Below are 23,920 nucleotides of genomic sequence, written 5' to 3'. Positions count from 1 at the left end.
GTCTGCTCCCAGCTACCACTCCTCTCTGAAGTTGTAGCTCCTTGGGAAGATCACCATTTGAACCTGTAGCTGGTTGTAATGTTCCAAAGTTTTATTAAGCAATAATCGCAGTTCACAAGGCTTCACTTGTTACACAGGTAACCTGTGGTCTTCTGCATCTAGGAGATGCCATTTTCTTCATTTTTATTGCACAAGTTTGCATCTGAGAAATGTACAGAAAGTATTGATTCCATATGTGAAACACCACTCTGCATAACTTTCATATCTACATTCACATAAGGTTACCACTCTCCTAAAGAATTATCCACCTACTCTGACTTGAACTGTGAGCAACCCTTTCGGAACCCAGAATATGCATGAAGATTCAACAGGCAAGACACAGCTGATGATGCCACAAGTTGCATACAAGTTATCATTACAGAAAACAAGTGTGATGTGCAACAGAATGTTGCAGCATGATGTACTCCTGTACCGAATTCCAGCCAACTGACCAAGCCAATAATTTTCTATTCAATTTCCCACCCCCATTTCCCCAGCCTTTCTAACAGTCAGTCCCCCATTTGCTGTACTTTTGCAAACCTTTGTGTCCTCACAAGTCTCTTGATTCTTTCCCCTTTTTGTGTATGGGTGGCTCCGTTTGGACTCCTTACGGATGCATGCTCAGAGAATAAGCTTGCTATTATTATATAAGGCATATACATGATGATATACAGTATATATATAAAGACAGACAACGAGCTGGAACAGTACAAATGTTTATAAGAAATGGTATATAAAAATATTATATACCATTTTATATACAATGGTATATAAAAATATTACAAGCCTAAGAAAACCAGAAGGCATGAAAACATATGTACACATTTTACAAGAATTTAAGAAATCACTCTCTTCCAGTCGGCTAAAATATTTAAAAACTGTTTTTTAAGAAGGTAATACTGGCATATAGAATTGGGTTTTATCCAATGCATGGTAGACCCACTTAATAGACATGACTTAGGTTCATTAATTTCAGTGGGTCTACTCTGAGTAGGATTTAGCTGGATACAATATAACCTCAGCCGAAAATGTAGGCAAAGGAGATTTCAGAACAGCACTGTCAGGATCAACCTGGTGGTTTCACTGAAGAATTAAACAACAGTGATGAAGAATTTTAAAATCAAACAGGAGGCAGCTGACCATCTTTGAAGAGGACAGAGGCAGTTTTGACTCTTTGCCCTACACTGACTGATCCCTATACCATATAATTGCAACATCCAACCCCTTTTGTGTACATGAACCATGAAGGCCCTTCTGCATTCAATGACTGCCTTGGATGTCCCACTAAACCATGGTTAAAAATAAACTATTTCACATGAACAATGAGTGTGGTGGTATGTGCCCTGCTCAAGTCTCCATTCTGTTCCTCCATCGGGGAGGAAACCAGCACTCGCAGCCTTGTTTCCCTCAAACAAACCACAAACAGTATGCCAAGAACAAAACTTAAGCTTGGAGAGGGAAAACCATAAGCGCTGGTTAACACATGATGTGAAGCCAGTCTCTGGTTTCTTTCTTTCCTGGTGCAAAGGAGCAGGATGGAGCAAAGGCAGTGATTTTTAACAAGAGTTTAAATGTGACGGCCAAACCAAGCTATTGCGCAAAAACACATACAGAAAACGGTAGAGATCTGCATATGTACTTGGAAGATTGCACCTGATTATTAGGGAGAGGCGTTCCGCTACTAAAATGGTAACTTCTATGCAACAATAATAATAATAAGCAGGATATGTGAATGACTTCCTAACTGGACCACTGAAACAGCCATCAGAGATGCAATTCTTTTTACCTAAATCAACTAGGACTAAAAACTTTAGGGTTCTTGACTTACAAAAGGATCACTTCAGAAATATTTGCTCCCCGTTGTTGGCGAGGAAAAACATGAACATTGCTTCAGGCTTCGTATGTCAATTTTTTACCCTCCGAGAATTAGCACACCATAAGAGAGTCAAGACACCCCACATCTTTCCTTAAAAGCCGTACTAAGATTAAAAAACCCCCAAAACAAACTGAGCTTAGCTCTGTGCTACCTGAACACATATCAGAACTTATTTTTGACATAGAAACATCACAACAATAAAAATTCATTTCAATAAAACTGCTTTTGGTACTTTCCCCCACGCAGGCATCTCTAAACATATTGAACAGCCAAGTTTACACAGTGCTTTTAAAAACATGATTTTAGGGTTTATTCCCCCCTCCCCCAGAAAAATCTGCAGCAAAATTCACATTTGCCAAAGATACTATAAAATGTTGGTACTTAAAACTGGAAATTTGACTAGGAAACAAAGCATTAGTTGTGAGGGAGTCATAGACAGCTGGGGACCTGGGTGCAAAATCTGAGAAATGGAAAATTGCCAGCTGACCCATCAACTCACCTGCTGTCCCTCCTAATGGCTAAGAAGAACTTCGCAGTCCCAGCCAACCACCACATAGCCACTTTGGGTGAGGCCAAAATTCTGTTGCATTGATCAAGAGTTTCCTACTGCCCCCTTTCCTAAAAAATATACCCCTCCTGACCACTCTGGGACTTTCAAACCTCAGCTGGCTCTGAGCAAGCAAATAGGGGCAACAAGAAAGAAACCCCCACCAAAACTGACCCAGTGGGCCTACCACTACATGCAGACTTTTACTTTAAACAATCAAAAAAGTTGCATCTCTTTATCTCTCTCTCCCCAGTTCCTTTCAAACTGTCCTTGTTCATTTCACAAGCCACCCTTCACCTCTGGAGCATCTGCTTGAATGGAAGTTGTCCCACAGATTTCAGACTGTGGTTCGGTTTTAACTCAGGACACAGGGCGGAAGAGAACCATCTGAGACACTGAAGAAGTAGAAAATGGCAGGGTAGCAATTTCTCTGTTTCACAAACACACACTAGGTCAGCTTTTGCAAGCCTCTCTCCTCGAAAAACCATCAAATATGGATTCCGGAAGGAGTTGACACGGAGACCTCTGCAAAAACCTTAAGATGCTTTCACTGAAAGCGGCGTTTGTCTGCTGCATCCACAACTTTGCATTAAAGCTAATGAAAAATATACAGTTTCCTTCCAAGCCAATTCGTAGCTTCACTTTGGCCTGGAAAGCTTCAGTTTGGAATTTACCAACTAGAAATCAGCATCCGCTACCAAGTACCCAGCAATGGCCCTTTCCATTTTGGGCGCACCTTAAACTCCGCCGACACTCATGTTAATTATTTCGATGAAAGTATTTTCGATACACTGGCATAGCTGGACGTTGGGGTCCAAGCTGCTGGTGTCTCCCGGTCCAGTTTTATGACCCGTCTCTTTGTGAAGTCTTGTTCGCTCGTACGGTTTCTCCTTCAGTTGCTGGAGACCTGGGGGACAAGTCAAGGCATTGCAAAGTGAAGTGGCACTTAAGGTAAAAAAAAAAATCAAAATCAAATATTTATGTACTTTGAGGCAGCAAAGGAAAGGGTAGAAACTTGGTGGCAGTGCCAATTATCATTCTTATTTTACAAAAAACAAGTCTCCAAGTGACTCATGCTGAGTAAACAAAAGGCTCCAGGTTTTACTTCTGGAATCTCCAGTTTAAAAGGCACCAGGAAGCAGGAGATGAGGAAGACCTGTATTCTGCCTTGGACCCTGCAGAGGTGCTACCAGCCAGAGTAGACGGGCAAATAGACTTACAAAGCAGTTGACAAAGCAAATCTGCATGACTTCTCTCCTTGTGGGCAGGTACAAGGAGATGTTCAGAACAGGCCATGAAACCTCATCCCAGACCATGCAAACCTTAATCAATGGCACTCCACTGATGGCCAAGATTTTAGCCACACAATGTTTGTGTGTTTCTAAGTGTACCTTATTCGCCGCAAATGGACAATGTGGTGCTGAATTTTCAGCATTCAGAGGAGCTGTTCTAAGGAGCAATCAGCACACCAATCACGTCTGTCCAGCACGAATACTTACGCGTAATGATTGGGTCAAAATCCCTTGTCTCTGTGGCGACGTCTGAAGCACAAACTTGCCCGATCTGGATGAGCAGGGACATGATATCCTCATAGAGGGGAGGGAAGGCTTGGCAGAACGAGACCAGGCAGGGCAGGGTGGGGACGAAAAAGGTGTAGCGCTTTGCCTCGGTTAAAACTGGAGAGACAAAAGGATGCGCTTTTAAAAACAGGACAGATCCAAACAATGAGAGCCACCGTTTAAAGAGGCACACAATTTAAACACATACACACAGACTGCATTTCATACACAGAACTTCAAAGCAACCCTGCCAACATTTTGGGGAATCCACAAATTCTGTGCCCTCTTCTATATAATTGCAAAGTGGCGACTCACATAGGTGGGCAAGCAACCACTGGTTTAATGCACATAAGGTGAATATCTAGGCTTCCCATACATTCAACAATTACCTGTTAGCAGCGTCCCCATGACATTGATAGCCAAACGGGCCACACTGAGGGATTTCGGCAGAGCGTACTGAATACATAAGTAAGAAAGTAACTGGATGGCAAAAATCTGGAAGACAAGGAAGCGGGGAAAGGATATAAAAGAAGCAGTAGGGTTTTGTTTTGTTTTGTTTCTAAAGTAAGACTATCCTGTGTGAAGTTTTATTGTGCGTTAAAATCAGAATTACCCTACGTTCCTCTAACACAGACATTAACGCATGTAAATATTTGTTTATATCTATAACCCCATAGGAGAAACCCATGTGGGGTACAATCAGCAGCTGCACACAGAAGACCGAAGAGGTGCTCATAATACAGTGGTGCCTCGCAAGACGAAAAGAATCCGTTCTGTGATTCTCTTCATCTAGCGGTTTTTTCGTCTTGCGAAGCAAGCCCATTGACGGATTAGCGGATTAGCGCTATTAGCGGCTTATCGTCTTATCGGATCAGCTGATAAGCGGCTTAGCAGCTTAGAAAAAGGGGGGGAGGAAAAAAAACCTGCAGGAACTCGCAAGACATTTTCGTCTTGCGAAGCAAGCCCATAGGAGATTCGTTTTGCGAAGCACCTCCAAAACGGAAAACTCTTTCGTCTAGCGAGTTTTCCGTCTTGCGAGGCATTCGTCTTGCGGGGCACCACTGTATTTGTTTGTTTGTTTGTCTACTTACTTGCTGCTTCTATGCTATGTATTTCTGCAGCATATGTGCCAAAATAGCTTCTAAGTGATTTACAACTATTAAATCAGTATGCTATTAAAATGAACAGCAACAAATCCACTGGGGCATTAAAACATCCTAAATTAAAACAAACAGTAAAACAAACTATTAAGTAAGTTTTTAAAAAACCAGATAAACAATAAAATTAGAAGTTTGGTGCAAGGGAAGGGTTGCCTAAACAGGTGTCTTCAGGGGCTGGCGGAATGCCAATACTGATGGAACCTCTCCTATTTCAGCAGGGCGGGCATTCCACCAACACAGGGGCCACGGGTGAAAAAGCTTGCCTCCATGTTACCACAATATACAAAACCCATCTGGCATTTCCCTAGCAAATGAAAATAACTACCACCGCTAGACCTAAAGGAAGCACCACTCATCGGGGGCAGTGCTTGGATGCTTTGAACCAGGGCTGAATACGGGATCTGTCCTTCCAATTACGGGGAGCAGGACGGGGTGGGGAGGGAGCAGCTCTCTCTCTCTCTCTCTCTCTCTCTCTCACACACACACACACACACACACACACTACCTGTTTCTCCAGTTCAGGCTGAGCAATCAGCTCAGGTATGAAGTCCAAGCAGATGTGCATGGATGGGATGCCTGCCACTGTCAGGCCAAGCAGCTCGTACGGGTACCCCTGTTTGAGCAAAAGAGGGAGAAGGTATCAGAGAGAGACCGCGATATCGGGGTTGAACCATGAGAAGATTAATCAAGAAGCCACCTGGTTCCAACCACAGTGGACATTCGGGTTGCGAACGTGATCCGTGCGGGAGGCGAGTTTGCAACCCGCAACATCCACAACCCGCAGCGCCACGTCTGTGCATGCGTGGGTTGCGATCTGGCACTTCTACGCATGCGCAAAGCATAATTTAGCGCTTATACGCAACCGCCAAAACCCGGAAGTAACCCGTTCTGGTACTTCCGGGTTTTGGCGAGTCCGTAACCCAAAAAAAGCAACCTGAAGCGCCTGTAACCCGAGGTATGACTGTACGGTGTGTAATCTTGCCGCACATTTTAGTATGAGCAAGAAGAGCTTACTGTATCAGGCTAGTGGCCCTTCTGTGCCAGGATCCTCACAGTGGCCCACCAGGTGCCTTGTGGGAAATCCGCAAGCCCAAGAGCACCGTCCCCTTCTGAGATCTCCAGCAACTGGTATTCTGAAGCATGACTGAAGGTAGAAGACGCCTCGGTCTGCTCCCGACCTTTGCCCACTCAGAGCTGCCTGTGGTCCGCTGATCTTGCCACTGGTTCCAGCACTGGACCAGAACACAACAGACGACACACCCTGTGAATGAGGCAGGAAGCACAGCCACACACCTGGAAGTGAACTAGCTTGGCGATGTTGGGGTCGGCAATGAACATCTGGTGCAGGAGGCAGCAGATGAGGCACTGGACCTCCCGCAGGTTGCAGAGGAGACTCTTCTCTTCCTTCTCCCCATTTCCCTCCACCTCCATCTCGTCCTCCTCCTCCTCCTCCTCTTCTTCTTTCAGTTTCTTCTTCCGAGGGCTGGAGTTGGCAGCTCCTGGGATGCCCTTCTGCTGCCGGCCACAGCTGTTGTTGATCAGGGGCTTCTCTTCTTCCATAGGCAAGCAGATCTCCAGAAGAATCTGGACAGCGGCGCTATCCTGGACAGCAAGCGAGAGGAAGCAAAGGACAAGTGGCAACCCACAAGGACCCACAGGAAGATGTAGTATACAGGTCTTGAAAGACCTACACTGGCTCCCAGTACGTTTCCGAGCGCAATTCAAAGTGTTGGTGCTGACCTTTAAAGCCCTAAACGGCCTCAGTCCAGTATACCTGAAGGAGCGTCTCTACCTCCATCGTTCTGCCCGGACGCTGAGGTCCAGCGCCAAGGGCCTTCTGGTGGTTCCCTCACTGTGAGAAGCCAAGTTACAGGGAACCAGGCAGAGGGCCTTCTCGGTAGTGGCACCCGCCCTGTGGAACGCCTCCCACAAGATGTCAAAGAGAAAAATAACTACCAAACATTTAGAAGACATCTGAAGGCAGCCCTGTTTAAGGAAGCTTTTAATGTTTAATAGGTTATTGTATTCTAGTGTTTTGTTGGAAGCCGCCCAGAGTGGCTGGGGAAACCCAGCCAGATGGGCAGAGTATAAATAATAATTTATTATTATTACAGAACCAGACCGTTGGTCCATCTAGCTCAGTATTGTGCCTACACTGACTGGCAGCAGCTCTTTGGAATTTCAGATGGGGGTCTCTCCTAGTCCTACCTGGAAATTGAACCTAGGATCATCTACATGTGAAGCAGAAGTTCTATTCTGAGGTGTGGGCCTTCCTCTCCACATTAAACCACGGTTTAGTGTTGCAAACAGGCCCCAGGCTCCTGCAGTCTCCCCTAACCCCAAATTTGTTTCTCTTTTTGTGAGTGGGTGTTGGAGATTTCCATTCCCAGTTTCGCAGCAAACCATCGTTATGTCATATTGCAAGTCCGTTCAGGTCAGCACTGTGCCTACACTGACTGGCAGTGGCTCTTTCAGACAAGGGTCCCACCCTGAGATTGCGGGGATTGAGCCTGGGACCTTGTGAATGCAAAGAAGATGCTCTGAGACAGATCCATGGCCCCATCTCTCAAAGATTTGGGGGAATGGAACGGCTTTTTCTGAAAGAGGACAGGGTTCAAGCCAGCCAGCCATGACCAGATGTACTCCACACTCTGCCACATTTTGCTGCAGACCCTAACTGGTTTGCTTGAATTGGCCGTTGTGCAAATTCAGGGCAGGGAACAGCCTGTGATAAAAGCAGGATGCTGCAATAACCAGAGTTCTTAACACACAGAAGAGGGGAAGGGGAAATTAGGCGACTCAAATTCTGCTGTAAGAAAAGGCTGGATTCCGCAATCTGAATCAATTATGCAAAACTCTGCATCATTCCCCTAGTCCCTCCCACCCCATTTTTATTCCGCATCAAAGCAAATGGAGATTACCGAAGTCCCACTCACAGCCGCTGGAAATCCCAAAAACAATAAGCAAGGGGTGGGAAACCTCTGACCCTTCAGAAGCTGTTGGACTTCAACTCCCATCGGCCCCAGCCAGTGTACTCATTGGACAGAGGGGACAGGAGTTGTAGTCCAGCAATATCTGGAGGGGCAGTAGTTCACTGGTCTAGGCAGACAGGCAGACATTTGCAACACTTTTGAACTGAGCACTGTGGGATAGAAATGTAGCCATCTTCAAAATCACTTGTTCCAGATACTGCTGCTGCTGCTATCTATTCAGCATCCTTTGCTCAACTGAACAAGTGAGGGTCGTGGGGGGCTCTGATGCAGTTTACACCCAGCTTTGCAAGCAGGCAGAACTCAGAAGAGACTGAGACCGACCGGCGAAGCCCCCTGCCGGCTTCCTTTTGTGGGCTCATCAAAAGGCTGCAGTTTGCAAAGCTGATTGCTCAGTCCTCTTGCCTCAGCTGGAGGCAAGTTGGAAGCAGTTAAGGGGGGGGGAGTAAGAAAACTGGAGGGGATCTAGTCAAAAGAAAGGCAGGGGGGACAAGAAGGACTCTGATGAGCCAGTGAAGTGGCAAAATTGACCATTCTTCCTCTCTCTCGGAGGATGAGAGAGATCCCTGCTGCTTTCGGTGAGAGGCATTCCAAGGAATGGTCCAGCAAGACCTCCCTTTGCAGTCCTTCATGCTCTCTTGCCCCGGGCGTCACAGAGGGTAAAACAACACTCACAAGGGGTGGCAAGAAGGAAGTGGAGTGAGAACAAAGGGAGGCAAGCGGAGAGAAAAGGGCTACTCTGGGAGGAGAGGCCTGCCCTTCCCCAGCTGCACAATGGGCAGAAGATGTGACTCAGCTGGCAGCTCCCAAGGAGGTGACCTTTCGCAGAATACCCCAAAAAAAGAAGTTTTCAAGTTTGTGGACTGATTATCTTGTGAACTGCCCAGAGACCTGTGAGTATACAGCGGTATACAAATTTATTTATTTATTTAATAATAATCATCCTGATTTCCTTGTGTGAATGTCTGAGAACTGGGTTGGATTGACAGAGGGGGAAGGGACCGTGAGCCTCACCTATTCCAACCCCCTGAAATGCAGGAATATGCAGCTGTCCCATATGGAGATCAAACCTGCAACCTTGGCGTTATCAGCCCCATGTTCTAAGTCTAACCAATGGAGCTATCCAGGTTGGACCACCAGCCCTTGCTTGAGCCCCTGGCAAAGCACTGTCTTGCAAAAATGCTTGGAAAAGGGGGAATCTTCAAGTGCAAGGCATAAAAACCACCTGACTTGGTGGTGGTGGGTTTTCCTCTCTGTTTTTTTTTTCTCAGGCAAGATTAGAGATCACAGGTGAGGAGCAGTTGTAGAATTACCTGGGCAGCCAGCAGGGCATTTTTCAGTTCTTCCCGAGTGACTTCTGGGGCCTCCAAGCCCATCAAGTTGTTTTGCGACGGCCTGATGTCCTGATCCGCCGTTTCCTTGAGATGGGCGCTCAGGAAGGCTTTCGACGCAAGAAGGTAGCCATTCAGCATATGGAGAGTGATATCCATCAAAGGGGGGCACCTAAGGGCATGAAGCCGGGGGGGGGGGGCGGGGAGAGAGAGAGAGAGAGATGATGTTGGGGGAAAGAAGCTAGATTAAAAAAGAAAAGTAAAGGGGAACTTGAAATCTCTGCAGGTTGGGGGTGGGGAGCATTTTTCACTCTGGGGGCCACATTCCTTGCTGGGAAACCTTCCAGGGGCCACATGCCAGGGATGGCAGGGCCAGAGGCAAAAGTGCATGAAGCAGTGAATAGGATGATCATCATCATCACATTCATTGTTGTTGTTGTTGTTTAGTCGTGTCCGACTCTTCGTGACCCCATGGACCAGAGCACGCCAGGCACTCCTGTCTCAAAGCTACCAGCATGAGTTTGACCAAACTGCGGGAGGCAGTGGAAGACAGGAGTGCCTGGTGTGCTCTGGTCCAGGGGTCACAAAGAGTCGGACATGACTAAACGACTAAACAACAACAGTGTTCCATGAAAACCAGCCCTCAGTGACAGAAGCCAAGAGTGGGGCTGGAGGAGGGCTGCTTACCTGTGGACTCTCTGGTCACATCTTAACACAATCAACGGGTCAATCATCAGGTCCTTCTGAGTGTATTTCTGCTGTCTGACCACGTTGTTGGACGGCTGCAAGGCGTTCGCCGTCATCACCCACAACCTACGGGAAAACAAGGGCTGTGAAGTCTGAGCTCAGCTGGAAGCAAAAGCCGTGTGAGGCAAGCTGGGAGTCAGATTTTACCCCCATCAAAGCCCAACATTAAAGTGGTATGGTTATGCTTCTGAACAGCCGTGGCTTTCCCCCAAAGAATCTTGGGAAGTGTAGTACAGACATACCATCCATCCCTCTGGGAATTGGAGCTCTATGGCAAACTACATTTCCCAGGATTCTCTGGGGGAAGCCAGGACTGCTTATAAAGTGGTGTGATATTGCTTTAAATGTATAGTGCAGATGGGATCTGAGGTGCAAGTCCAAAGTTAAGATCAGAGCATAATCAAGAATAGAGAAACACACTGGAGATCAGGAAGGCCTTGTGGGCCAAGCAAGGCTCATCTGGAACAGGAAACCCTGAATGCTTCCTTTTCAGAAGGACCCAATGGACTGGGTGGGCTTAGTCAGCCAAGGGCTAGAAGGCATTTCACTGAGGTCACCACTACTTGCAGTTTTGGTGGCTCACCACATGAGGGAGCTGCACACGGAGACATGCAACATGAGACTAGAGTGGCCCCCAAGAGCAGGATCAGGGCCTCCTCCTACCTCCGAGGCATGACAGTGTTCAAGGCCATCCAAAGCCTGTTGACAGTCTGAAGGATTCGGCGAGGGATTCCCGGGTAGAGCAGCTGGTTCATGTTGGATGTCAGTGCCTCCGCGTAAGGGATCAGCTCTCCGGCCGAGAGGAGCGTCAAATGCTCCAGAATCTGCAGCACTTGAGTGTGATTTCCTTGCAGTGTTGAAAATGCTGAACGAAATTAAGTTTCACCTATCATCATTATCATCATCAAATTTATTACCTGCCCTTCATCAGCAAGTCCCCGTGGATTGCAACAATTTAAAATTCAGAATTTAAAACACAGAATCGCAGAGTCCCCCAAAATAAAAAGGTAAAGGGTAAAGGGACCCCTGACCATTAGGTCCAGTCGTGGCCAACTCTGGGGTTGCGGCGCTCATCTTGCTTTACTGGCCGAGGGAGCCGGCGTACAGCTTCTGGGTCATGTGGCCAGCATGACTAAGCTGCTTCTGGCGAACTAGAGCAGTGCACGGAAAGACTGTTTACGTTCCCGCTGGAGCGGTACCTATTTATCTACTTGCACTTTGACATGCTTTTGAACTGCTAGGTTGGCAGGAGCAGGGACCGAGCAATGGGAGCTCACCCTGTCGCGGGGATTCAAACCGCCAAACTTCTGATCGGCAAGTCCTAGGCTCTGTGGTTTAACCCACAGCACCACCTGCGTCTTATACATGAGGGCGTAAATTGCCGTGTTGGCGCTTTGCGATAAATAGGCGGGTTTTGGGTTGAGGTTTGGGCACTCGGTCTCTAAAAGGTTGCCATCACTGCCTCAGACCAGTTTGCTTGAAGAATAGGCTTACCCCACATTTGATCACTCAGCCACTTCAGTCTGCTGAACTGGCATTTCTTCAAGCACTGTATAATGTTCTGCATTTGTGAGGAATCAGCCTCTTAGTGTGGCAACCCGTTAGTGCAGAACTTCCTGCCTATTGATATTAGGCCGGTACCACCATTGTACTGTTTCTCAAGTTTAGAGCAGGGGTAGGCAACCTAAGGCCCGGGGGCCGGATCCAGCCCAATCGCCTTCTAAATCCGGCCCACGGATGGTCCGGGAATCAGGGTGTTTTTACATGAGTAGAATGTGTCCTTCTATTTAAAATGCATCTCTGGGTTATTTGTGGGGTATCGGAATTTGTTCATTTTCTTTTCCAAAATACACATGGTCTGAGGGACGGTGGACCGGGCCACGGCTGAAAAAGGTTGCTGACCCCTGATCTAGTCCAACCCCCTGCAATGATCCTTTCGCCCAACGTGGGGTTTGACCCACAACCCTGAGAGTCTCATACTCCACCGACTCAGCTAGATAAAATATATTGAGCTGCATGAACATTTTCCAATCTAGCTGGTTCCAATAAGAACTGTAATGTTTAATAAATAGTGCCTAAGCTTGCGTTTTTTTTCCCTCCTCCCTCCTCCTCCCTTTTTCCTTTCAGGTCATGTCTTTTTGGGACTAGCTGGCTGCTGATCTTTGCCAGCCGCTCTGGGCTTCGTTAACAATAAACGAAGATGGTGTACCAAGTAACAAGTTTGTGCAAACAAACAGCTTAACAATTGAATCATTTGCAGTTCTGAAAAAGGTACCTGTTTTTGACTTACTCTTGGGGTGGTCCTGTTCGGTTTTAGTGATTTTGTATTTTAATGGCCACTGGCTCCAAAATATATAAAATCTGACTGTCAGACAACAGGGCTGTGCTGGGTAGAGAGGATTGTGGGGGTCCAGAAAGCCCCACAAAACACTGGCCAAACGCAGTTTCAAAGGGGGAGGCACCTTACCCTCCTGGAGCTGCTTGGGGGAGTGTTTCTTGGCCGCGTCCGTCAACAGCATTCTGCGCAACAAAGCATCTGTGCCCGTGATGTGCTCCTCACAAATCCAGTCATCCACGATGGAAAGGTGGGGATAGTTGGTTGCCAGGAGGCGGAGGAGGGCTGAATGCAAGCCTTCGAGAAAGGAGAGAGACAGAGTGTTTTAAGGCTGAAGGGGGAAAAGAACAATGACAAGTGTGACAACTTGTTTAAACATTTCATTGGTTATTTGTTAATGGCAGTGAGAATATCGATAGCCAGAAATGGGAAAGAAGCAAAGGGTTTAAATCAGGCACAGGCAAACTCAACCCTCCAGAGGTTTTGAGACTACAGTTCCCATCATCCCTGACCACTGGTCCTGTTTGCTAGGCATGATGGGAGTTGTAGTCCCAAAACATCTGGAGGGCCGAGTTTGCCTATGCCTGGCTTAAATGTACAAAAATGGGGAATGGCAAACCCAGCTGATGGACTATGCCGAAATGGCAAAGCTGACTGGAAAACTCAGGAACCAAGAGGATAAAAGCTTTATGAAAGAATGGGGAAAATTTATAACATACCTAAGAGACCACTGTAAGCAGATGGAAATTCTGATTTCACTTGCAGTGCAACAATTACCATGAACGATATGGATTAATATAAAAGTTAAGAGTTTGGAAGAAGATGCAGTTTTAAATGTTTAAAATGGGACTCCATGGAAGGGGTGGGGAAGTCCTGAGAGTCAGAGAAATCTCTGTACAGTATACGGCTATATATTTGGATTTTTATAACTTTGTATTGGAAAAATCAAAGAAAAAATATTTAAATAAAATCAAATACAATAAAATAAAAAAATAAAATAACATTAAATTAAATAAAAGTACAAAAATGGTAAAATGTAATCTGGGAGATGGCACTTCAAAGAAACTTTGTGCGGCTAGAGGGCAAAAGAAACCCTGAGAGACTTCTGTGATGGACTGCTGTCCATTGATCCAGCATACAAATGTGAGCTCAACAGGACCAATAGTACCTGTTGGATTCCACAATAAGTGGCTGTGTTGGTGTCATATTTTATTGCTAATGACATTAGCCATTTTCAGACTCTCTCCGTTTCAGCGTCTTTATGAGCTTTATCATTATTATTTAGATCCCAAACAGAGGCTTGTTTCTCCTGCGCACACAACCTCCACAAACTCTCAAGACAGACAAACCTCCCAACTCTTGCTGCAGCCCTTGGGCCTGACGGATGAGATACTTGATCGGGATCTGGTCCATCAACGCCGGGGAGTAAGACTTGGGCTTCCTCTGCATGGCAGCTGTGAAAGAGACGAGGAAAGTCGCCTGCTGGTCAGTCAAGAACTACTGCTGATCAAATGGCAATCATTCAAGACAAAATGTTGCAGCCATTCAGGATTCTAGCCACTTTATCTGCCCTGATGCTTACTTTACTTTATGAAAGTATTTACATACTGTTAAATCACAAAAAATATCAAAGCGGTTTGCAACATTAAAGAGACAAAAACCATACCAATAAAAGCATTACAAGGGTAACAAACAAAAGCAAAAAAAAGTTAAAAGCAAGCTTCAGATTTAAAACGGTGTCATACCACATGAAACAGATGAAAAATCCTGGGAACTGTACCTTGAGTTCTTTGGAGGAAAGATGGGGGGGGGGAGTCTTAAGTAAATAAATGACTTTTAAGTAGATTTTAAGTAGATTTACACGTTTTCAAGTAGATAAATAGGTACCGCTCCAGCGGGAAGGTAAACGGCGTTTCCGTGTGCTGCTCTGGTTCACCAGAAGCGGCTTAGTCATGCTGGCCACATGACCCGGAAGCTGTACGCCGGCTCCCTCGGCCAATAAAGCGAGATGAGCACCACAACCCCAGAGTCGGTCACGACTGGACCTAATGGTCAGGGGTCCCTTTAAGGATTCTGGGAATTGCTAGGAGAACTCTCTACTCCCCACTGAGAGCGACCATTCCCAGAGTGCTTTAACAATCCATCTCTTCCTAGGGAACTCTGGGAATTGGACATGGGATGGAGCAGAGCGACCTTACGCTTCGGAAGGGGAAGCAGGAAGCCAGACTGTGGGAGGCTGAACAGGACGCAAAATGACCCGAGCAGGAGGGTGAGAGCCTGCTGCCTAGACCCAGGTGCCACATTTGCAGATGGGAGCCGGCCCACCAGCCCGGACAGAGTGTGCGCTTATAATCCTGACATCCCCAAAAGGCGAAAGAGTCTTGAAATTGAATGCCCAACGCCTTGTCTTTAAAACCTTGGTGGTGGGAGCAGCACAGCAGCTGACTGGGGCATCTTTGTTGCTTCTGTCCGGCTCAGAACTTCTTGCCTTGCTCCCAAACTCCTGAGTCCTGCTGGGTCTGTACCGTTACCTGCCTGAATGAAGATCTCTTTCCTACTTCAAATCTTCCTGTGAGTGTTGGGCGGGAGCCAGGACAGCAACATGAAGGAGCTGACCGAACCAGAGGGCCATGTATGGTTAGGTTAGGAAATGAATGAATGAATGAATCTTTATTTGCGTCAGCCATCGGCCACAGCAATAAAACAACAAATATGATATACAAAGAATAGAAAGAAAAAGTCAATTATATAAAATACATTTTAGGGTTTTGAAACAACCCAAGTTATATGGAGGTGCAATTGTTTGCATATATAGTGATATACCTTCCCCTCTTCCCTTCTTTATTCTCTTTTTACTTTTATTCTATTTTATTATTACTATTATTAGAATTTATATACCACCTATACCTGCAGGTCTCAGGGCAGTTCACAGGATAAAATCAGAATATAAAAACACAAAGTACATAATCAAAATAAAAACAACTGAACTATTCTAAAATAAAAAAGGAAACAACCTAAGTTACGAAACGATCCGACTGGAGACATTTGCTCATATATTCTCAGCTACTTAGAGCCTGCTGAAAACTCACGCTGTCTGGCAAACATTACATCCCAACACGTACCCAGGGTCTTGGAGCTGGCTAGGATTGCCTCTTCGTAAGACAGAATGTAATATAGGACGAGAAGTTGGGCTGTGATTCCGTAACGCTGATTCAGGCGAGCGTTCTCTCCCTACGTATGAAAAAGGCACAGAAGACACAAGGCGCATTCATATAGGAGAGCACAGGGTGACGATGTCTTGCTGGCTCCTCCAGATATTGCTGGACTACAACTCCCATCATCCCAGGCCACCACTGACCATGATGGTGGGAGGCCCAGCAACATCTGGAGGGCCACAGATCCCACCCCAGCCTTGCAATAAACTTAAAGCCAGACCCCTGAGTTTGCTCAGTACTGTGGCTTGGGCCTACAACTGAGGAGCGAGTATTAGCCTGCTAGGAATTCAGCACCATAAATAATCCTAGATAGAGGAGGGCACGTGCTGCACTTTGCCATCAGCGGCTACGGAAGGTGGATTCACCAGGCTGCCTTGGCGAGTGCCGAAAACGGCTCAGTCGGCACGACAACCCATTCTCTTCTACACGGCACACTTTATAGGGACAGATTTTTTTCTCTGCACTTGGGGAATGCAAATGAATTCAGCACCTCAGTTTTAATGGCAGACTCCAGACTTAAGGAGAAAAATATAAGCCAAGTTCCTTACTGAAGCCATCGGAATTGTTACTAAACAGGGCTCAGAACTGTTAACAAGAAGAATATTGTTGTTATCATTATTTTATTTGTTGCTTTTATCGCCCCACCTTTCTTTCCAAGGAGCTCAAGGTGGTGTAGGTGCTTCTCTGCCTCCTCATTTAATAATTTAAGATGCATACTAAGTCAAAATTATCATTTTAAAAACTATTTCCAATTTGCTATACTATTTTTAAAAGGAACTGTGTTCCCCCACCCCACCTGCTCCTCCATGGTTCTTTCTGAGAACCCTAAACTGTATTTGATGTTTACAATCCGTAGACCAAATAAAGTGAAATTATAAAGCCACATACAACATCACACACAAAGAGAGAGAGAGAGAAGATATACCCCCATTAGTCCTTCAAAAACATTCAAGATCTCCTGCTCTGTGATTGGCTGATTTGTGGCTTCCGGGTTGGATTTTGATGCCGGTGTGAGGACAGAGTTGATGTAGACATCAATCAGGGGGAGTAACTGAGGATGGAGTGGAGTAGTGGTTTCACACAGCTGCCTATAAATCCAGTCCTTCAAAAAAAAAACAAAAAAACAAAGTAGAGTAAACTTAATATTTCAAGTCTTGGCTGAGTAAAGAGGAAAATGAACCCAACTCTTTTCATACTTCATGCATAGCTAGTTTGCCCTGCAATCCCCAAGGTCTCTGAACTGGAGATTCTGGGGTTCGAACCCACAACTTTTGACGTACAAATCGTGTGCTCAACCATTCAGCTCTGCTTTATCTCACCTGAGGTCATTTGTCCACCACAGCCCAATACAGTTCCCTCTAATTGCCAGCAGAACTCCGGGAGTCTCCTCAACAGCCTTCCCCAGCCATGTCTGGTGAAGCCAGGAATTTGAACCCAGAACCTTCTGCATGCAAAGTACGCAGACAGAGGAAGGCAGGTGAAGACCACCTCAAGGCCTGCTCCAGTTGGACTACCTCCTCACCACTGGATGATCCACCATCAATGGTCACGTGAGACACATTATAATGTGTTTGTGCTAGGTTAAAAATTGTGTTGTGTTTTTAAAATATGCCATTCAATGTGGCACCTTGGTAAAATTTATATCCTGAAAGGCAAGGTATAAAAATAATTGCAGTAATAATAAAATAAAATAATAAAATAATACAGTAATAATAAATATAATAAAGTAATAATAAAATAAAAAGGAATGCTCTACATTTTGAGCTACAGGCCACCGAGACCATATAATACCGGTCCTGAAAGACCTACATTGGCTCCCAGTACGTTTCTGAGCGCAATTCAAAGTGTTGGTGCTGACCTTTAAAGCCCTATACCTGAAGGAGCATCTCCACCCCCACTGTTCAGCCCAGACACTGAGATCCAGCTCTGAGGGCCTTCTGGTGGTTCCCTCACTGCGAGAAACCAGGCAGAGGGCCTTCTCAGTGGTGGCGCCCGCCCTGTGGAACACCCTCCCATCAGATTTCAAGGAAATAAACTATCTGACTTTTAGAAGACATCTGAAGGCAACCCTGTTTAGGGAAGTTTTTAATGTTTGATGTTTGATTGTGTTTTTATCATTCTGTTGAAAGCTGCCTGGAGTGGCAAGGGAAACCCAGTCAGATGGGCAGAGTATAAATAATAAATTATTATTATTATTATTAAACCGTGTCAGGTTATTAGGTCCATCACAGCTCAGCACCGTCTGCTCTTAACAAGCAGCTCTCTGGGGTTTTCAGAAAGGGCTCTTTCTGAGTCCTACTTCCTTGAAAAATAAAGCAATATCCCAGTCCTCAGGGTTCTGAATTGAGGGCTGGTTAAACAGGAACATAGGAAGCTGCCTTATAGCACGTCAGACACCTTGGTCCCTCTAACTCAGTACTGTCTACACTGACTGGCAGCAGCTCTCCAGGGGCATTTTTTCCATCCTGTTTGGAGACGCCAGGGATTGAACCTGGGACCTTCTGCAGGGAGAAAGCGAGGGCTCTGCAGACCCCTTGGTCCCTTCCAGATGCAAGAGTTTGGTTCCGCAGACGCAGCCACCCACCTTGATAGAGACTTTGTGTTTGGTGAAAGAGCGGCTCCGGAGAAGCTGGTAGATGCAGTGGATGGGCAGGAATCCGGTGATGTTGGCGCTGAGGTTTCCCGTTACGGCCACACGGACCGCGTGAGCTGTGACCACCTGGGACGGAGAGAGGCCTTAACTTCGTTAACCTTTCAGAAACGGAACAGCAGAAGCGCCAACAGGGAAGGAAGGAAGCGTGGAGCAGAGCGCCATTCAATTGCGTCCAGGAGCACCAGGAAATAAATTTAGGTTCATGGTTTTCAGTGGATCTACTCGGAGCAGGACTCAGCAAGTTGGGACTAGTTTACCTGCGAGATCCCCTTCCCCCTCAGACGCTTCGATCTGCAAAACTAGCCTGGCTACAGCTACCCCATAATACTCATGGCAGCACCCGCACTTTAGAACTCCCCATCTATTGACATCAGGAAAGCCCATCCAGACAGGTGAAATGTTGACATGAGTTTTAATCAGTTTTTTAGCTTATTGTTGATTTTACTTGTTTTTTTAATGTGGTTCTACTGATCATTTCGCCGTTTTATTCTTCTGTAAACCCCTTTGAGGGAGCTGGCTTTTTTTGTTTTTACAATCAAGCATTCATTTCATAAATGTTATGAAATAAAATAAATTCAGTCAGATAAAACCCTTCAATTTCATTATTTACCCAGTGAGATTTTGCTCACCTGCCCACACCACGTTCCCGAACTGGATTTATCATCCTGGACTGCTCAAAAGATGTTGCAACGGCCTCGGCCCAGTATACCTGAAGGGGGGTCTCCTCCCCCCATCGTTCTACCTGGACACTGAGGTCCAGCGCCAAGGGCCTTCTGGCGGTTCTCTCCCTGTGAGAAGCCAAGTTACAGGGAACCAGGCAGAGGGCCTTCTCGGTGGTGGCACCCGCCCTGTGGAACACCCTCCCATCAGATGTCAAGGAAATAAACAACTCTCTGACTTTTAGAAGACATCTGAAGGCAGCCCTGTTTAGGGAAGCTTTTAATATCTAATGTCTTAAAAAAAATTATGAGCTGTAAGCTGCCCAGAGTGGCGGAGAATATATAATACAATTGTTGTTGTTGTTGCTGTTGCTGCTGCTGCTGCTGCTGCAACTGAGCCCTGTCATTTACTTCCCCAGAAGTAAAGAGGAAGAAACAAGCGAGGAGGGAGGGGTAGGATGAGAAAGGAAAGTAGCTGGAAGAGCCAGGGTAGCGTGGGAGTAAAGGAAAGGAAGGAGAGGTCTAAATAGACAGAAAAACAGAAGGGCAGTTTTTCAAAGGCGTTTTGCAACACAGCCACACAGGCTGAGTGTGGAATGGGCCGGGTCACCTGTTCCGTGAAAATCTCCTGCGTGAAGATGGTCTTCATGCGGCTCAGAGAACTCGGCTTAATAACAATCTGAAACAAAAGGGTTACATGGGTAAGAGCCGGCTGGGTCAGGCCAATGGCCCATTATGTCCAGCATTCTGCAGGAGGAGAATTCAAAGAAGGATGCCTCTGCACAAGGCAGGAGCGCTTACCTTCATCCCCAGAGTAGAGCAGACCAAGTCGATGATAGCGCTGAGTTGGTTGCTATGGAAATACATGGCAACCAAGAGCAGCATCTCGCCAAAGGATGCTGATACCCCAGAAGTGCTGTTGGAACAGGAGACGGGAGGAGGAGGAGAGTTGACAACGAGGACATCATCATCATCATCATCATCATCATTATTATTGAAAACACCTCAGGGGCTGCATAATTTTTCCCAGGGAAAGCAGAAAAAGGCCCGCTCTCTTCTCACCTTTCAAAATAAGCTTCTTCTTTGATCATCCAGCTCAACCACATCACCATCAGCTGCTCCTGCTCAGGAGTGCTACATAAAAGAAGATGTTCCCGTTATAGATGCAGATGAAAGAGTCAACTAGTCCCCATTGTTTTATGCTATTATATCGAGCCAGGCCATCCCATCAGATGTCCAGGAGATAAAGAACTCCACAACTTTCAGAAGACATCTGAAGCCGGTCCTGTATTAGGAAGTTTTTAATGTCTGACATTTTATTATATTTTAATATGTCTTAGAAGCCGCCCAGAGCAGCTGGGGAAACCCAGCCAGATGGGGTTAATAATAATACTACAATAAAAACCTAACGAAGAAACTAGAAAGGCAGTAACTTCCCCTCCCCCACTTGATCCTAAATGTTAAAAAGGGTAGGTGATGGTTGACTGACTGATGCAGGGAAGGCGTTTCATAGCGAGGCACTACAACCAATCACTCTTGCTTACACTATCATCTGCCTCTTCTGCCTCCCTAGCCTCAGATAGCAGAGGAATCTAGACTAGAATAGGCCCTGCCTCTCTGACATCAGGGCAGCTCAGCCAATGGCAAGCAGGGACTCTTCTCCTTACCTCCTTTATTTATTATTATTATTATTATTATTATTATTATTATTATTATTATTATTATTATTATGTTGGGAGCCACCCAGAGTGGCTGGGGAAACCCAGCCAGATGGGCAGGGTATAAATAATAAATTTATTATTATTATTATTATTATTATTATTATTATTATTACTACTACTACTACTACTACCAGCAGCTTCACCCCATCACCCACAATCCTGCATGCGGCGATAACTCTGCAATAAAACCAATTGCGTTCTTCCACCCAAACTTTCACCCCTGGGAAAATGCTGGACGCTATTAATGGGTCAACAAGTCCTAAAGGCTTCTGCAAGACAGGACGTCTAACAGGGATCAGCAAACTTTTTCAGCAGGGGGCCGGTCCACTGCCCCTAAGACCTTGTTGGGGGGGCGGACTATTTTTTTCAGGGTGGGGAATGAACAAATTCCTATGCCCCACAAATAACCCAGAGATGCATTTTAAATAAAAGGACACGTTCTACTCATGTAAAAACACACTGATTCCCAGACCTTCTGCCGGATTTAGAAGGCGATTAGTTTGCCTACCCATGGTCTAACGTCCTCTGCAGGTGGGAATGGGAGAGCTTTGAAACAATGCTTGGCCCATGTCCCCCCCCCCTGCATTTTCTCTCCCCCCCCCAAGTGACAAAAGGGTTCCTCCGCCTGCCGTCGAAAGGGTACCTGACAAGCGTGGAGAAGGCCAGGAGCATGCAGAAGGAGAGCGAGACAAAGCGGACGCCGGCTGGAGTGGCCGGGGGGCGGCTGGTCATGAGCTGGAGCAGCTGCTCAGACTCCTCGTCCGTCGGCCTGGACACCAACAAGACAAAGAGAGAGACCCATCGTCTCATCAGAACAAGAAAGCATTTTCTTCACAGATGCAGGGGGTTGGGGGGCAGGCGCAAACATTTACGTGAGTCACAAGCCCTCAATAAAAGTTATCAGCCTGCAGAAGATTCAGGATGAACAAAACAAATTTCTGTCACTCAGCGATTCGTGGCAACTGTGGAACTCCCTCCCACAAGAGGCAGAGTGACAGCCACCAACTTGGATGGCTTTAAGAGAGGAGTTGGGCATATCTGCAAAGGAAAAGGCTACTAGCTACGATGGCTATGCTCAGCCTCCTTGATCAGAGGCAGGCGAGAGAGACCCCAATTTCCCCTTCAGAGAGCTATAATTCCCAGAGAGGTTTAACAATCAATCCCTCATCCCAGGGAACTCTGGGACTTGTAGGCCAGTGAGGGGAACAGGGGTCTCCTAACAACTCTCAGGAACTTTAACAGACTACAGGTCCCAGAATTCTTTGGGGGGAGCCATTAGTGTTTAAAGTGGTATGATAAGAGTTTTAAATGTGTAATGTGGATGGGTCAGCCCCAAACTGTAAGGCAAACAGGGCCCAAATCTGCAAATAACAAGGCTGATTTGGGAGAAACTGCATTACCCTCATTCCAGGTACCTTAGTAATGATTACAACTGTTATGTACTGTTTTGGGGGGACAGGGGGTGGGCTGGTGTGGAGGACTCCCTGGTCCTGAATGCAGTAACTGTGCCCCTGAAGGACCAGGTGCGCAGCCTGGGAGTCATTCTGGACTCACAGCTGTCCATGGAGGCACAGGTCAATTCTGTGTCCAGGGCGGCTGTTTAGCAGCTCCATCTGGTACTCAGGCTGAGACCCTACCTGCCCGTAGACTGTCTCGCCAGAGTAGTGCATGCTCTGGTTATCTCCCGCTTGGACTACTGCAATGCGCTCTACGTGGGGCTACCTTTGAAGGTGACCCAGAAACTACAACTAATCCAGAATGCGGCAGCTAGACTGGTGACTGGGAGCGGCTGCCGAGATCACATAACACCGGTCTTGAAAGACTTACATTGGCTCCCAGTACGTTTCGGAGAACAATTCAAAGTGTTGGTGCTGACCTTTAAAGCCCTAAATGGCCTCGGTCCAGTATATCTGAAGGAGCGTCTCCACCCCCATCGTTCTGCCCGGACACTGAGCTCCAGTGCCAAGGGCCTTCTGGCAGTTCCCTCACTGCAAGAAGCCAAGTTACAGGGAACCAGGCAGAAGGCCTTCTCGGTGGTGGCGCCCGCCCTATGGAATGCCCTCCCACCAGATGTCAAAGAGAATAACAACTACCAAACTTTTAGAAGACATCTGAAGGCAGCCCTGTTTAGGGAAGCTTTTAATGTTTGATGTATTACTGTATTTTAATATTTGGTTGGAAGTCGCCCAGAGTGGCTGGGGAAGCCCAGCCAGATGGGCAGGGTATAAATAATAAATAATAAATTATTATATTATTATTATCATGCCACCTGAATGTCTTGGTGAATTATCATCCTTGACGAGTGCTATTTTCTTGTGTGTGCTTCTGTACATACAAGCCGACAAAAGAACGCCCCAAAGTGCTTACTTCAGGCCCGCGATGCCCATCAGAGCGCAGTAGAGACGCAGGAGGGCGCTGGCTTTGACCACGTGCTCCTCCTTCAGCCCCGAGTACACGGAGACGTTGGGCTCCATGTCCGCCTCCGCCTCTTCTGGCACATGCATGCTGCGGACAGTGGGCAGGATCCCCATCAGTTCCAGGAGCAGCTGGCGACGCATCTGCCAGAGCACCGAGCTGAGCGTCTCCCTCTTCCTCTGCGCAGGAGAAAGGAGGAAACGTCACGAGACGGCAATCCCAGCAAAAACAGCTCAATCCTTGGCAAAGGCCTTAACAGCTTCCGATACACACTCATTCCCACCCCCTTTAACTTCCCTTAAAAGCTCAAAAAGCGCCACACAGGTCTAAACCACTGAGCCTAGGGTTGCCGTTCGGAAGGTCGGCAGTTCGAATCCCCGCGACGGGGTGAGCTCCCGTTGCTCGGTCCCTGCTCCTGCCAACCTAGCAGTTCGAAAGCATGTCAAAGTGCAAGTAGATAAATAGGTACTGCTCCGGTGGGAAGGTAAACGGCGTTTCCGTGCGCTGCTCTGGTTCACCAGAAGTGGCTTAGTCATGCTGGCCACATTAACCGGAAGATGTCTGCGGACAAACGTTGGCTCCCTCGGCCAGTAAAACGAGATGGGCGCCGCAACCCCAGAGTTGTTTGCAACTGGACTTAACTGTCAGCGGTCCTTTTAAAAAAGCTCTAAAG

General features: G+C 46.7%; 2 protein-coding genes across 17 annotated transcripts in view; both read right to left on the bottom strand.

The window, feature by feature from the left end:
- BRIP1 (BRCA1 interacting DNA helicase 1) overlaps positions 1 to 23,920 on the bottom strand; it is a 313,915-nt gene that overhangs the window by 237,733 nt on the left and 52,262 nt on the right. The window lies entirely within an intron of this gene.
- INTS2 (integrator complex subunit 2) overlaps positions 903 to 23,920 on the bottom strand; it is a 29,785-nt gene continuing 6,767 nt past the window's right edge. For all 4 annotated transcript variants that reach the window (XM_082201690.1, XM_082201693.1, XM_082201691.1 and 1 more), the window contains exons 8-25: positions 23,200 to 23,426; positions 21,476 to 21,601; positions 20,174 to 20,245; positions 19,913 to 20,027; positions 19,722 to 19,790; positions 18,384 to 18,518; positions 16,725 to 16,901; positions 15,707 to 15,815; positions 13,934 to 14,038; positions 12,717 to 12,881; positions 10,913 to 11,114; positions 10,190 to 10,315; positions 9,485 to 9,674; positions 6,475 to 6,783; positions 5,687 to 5,794; positions 4,411 to 4,516; positions 3,962 to 4,138; positions 903 to 3,369 (exon numbers count right to left, since the gene is read on the bottom strand). In XM_082201690.1, coding sequence (XP_082057816.1) covers positions 3,200 to 3,369; positions 3,962 to 4,138; positions 4,411 to 4,516; positions 5,687 to 5,794; positions 6,475 to 6,783; positions 9,485 to 9,674; positions 10,190 to 10,315; positions 10,913 to 11,114; positions 12,717 to 12,881; positions 13,934 to 14,038; positions 15,707 to 15,815; positions 16,725 to 16,901; positions 18,384 to 18,518; positions 19,722 to 19,790; positions 19,913 to 20,027; positions 20,174 to 20,245; positions 21,476 to 21,601; positions 23,200 to 23,426 — 2,688 coding nt within the window. In that variant the 3' untranslated portion in view covers positions 903 to 3,199. The remainder of the gene's footprint in view (positions 3,370 to 3,961; positions 4,139 to 4,410; positions 4,517 to 5,686; positions 5,795 to 6,474; positions 6,784 to 9,484; positions 9,675 to 10,189; positions 10,316 to 10,912; positions 11,115 to 12,716; positions 12,882 to 13,933; positions 14,039 to 15,706; positions 15,816 to 16,724; positions 16,902 to 18,383; positions 18,519 to 19,721; positions 19,791 to 19,912; positions 20,028 to 20,173; positions 20,246 to 21,475; positions 21,602 to 23,199; positions 23,427 to 23,920) is intronic.

This window comes from Podarcis vaucheri (assembly GCF_965113315.1).
Source record: "Podarcis vaucheri genome assembly, chromosome: 15".
NCBI classification, from domain to species: Eukaryota; Metazoa; Chordata; class Lepidosauria; order Squamata; family Lacertidae; genus Podarcis; species Podarcis vaucheri.
This window is presented reverse-complemented; position numbering and strand designations above follow the sequence as displayed.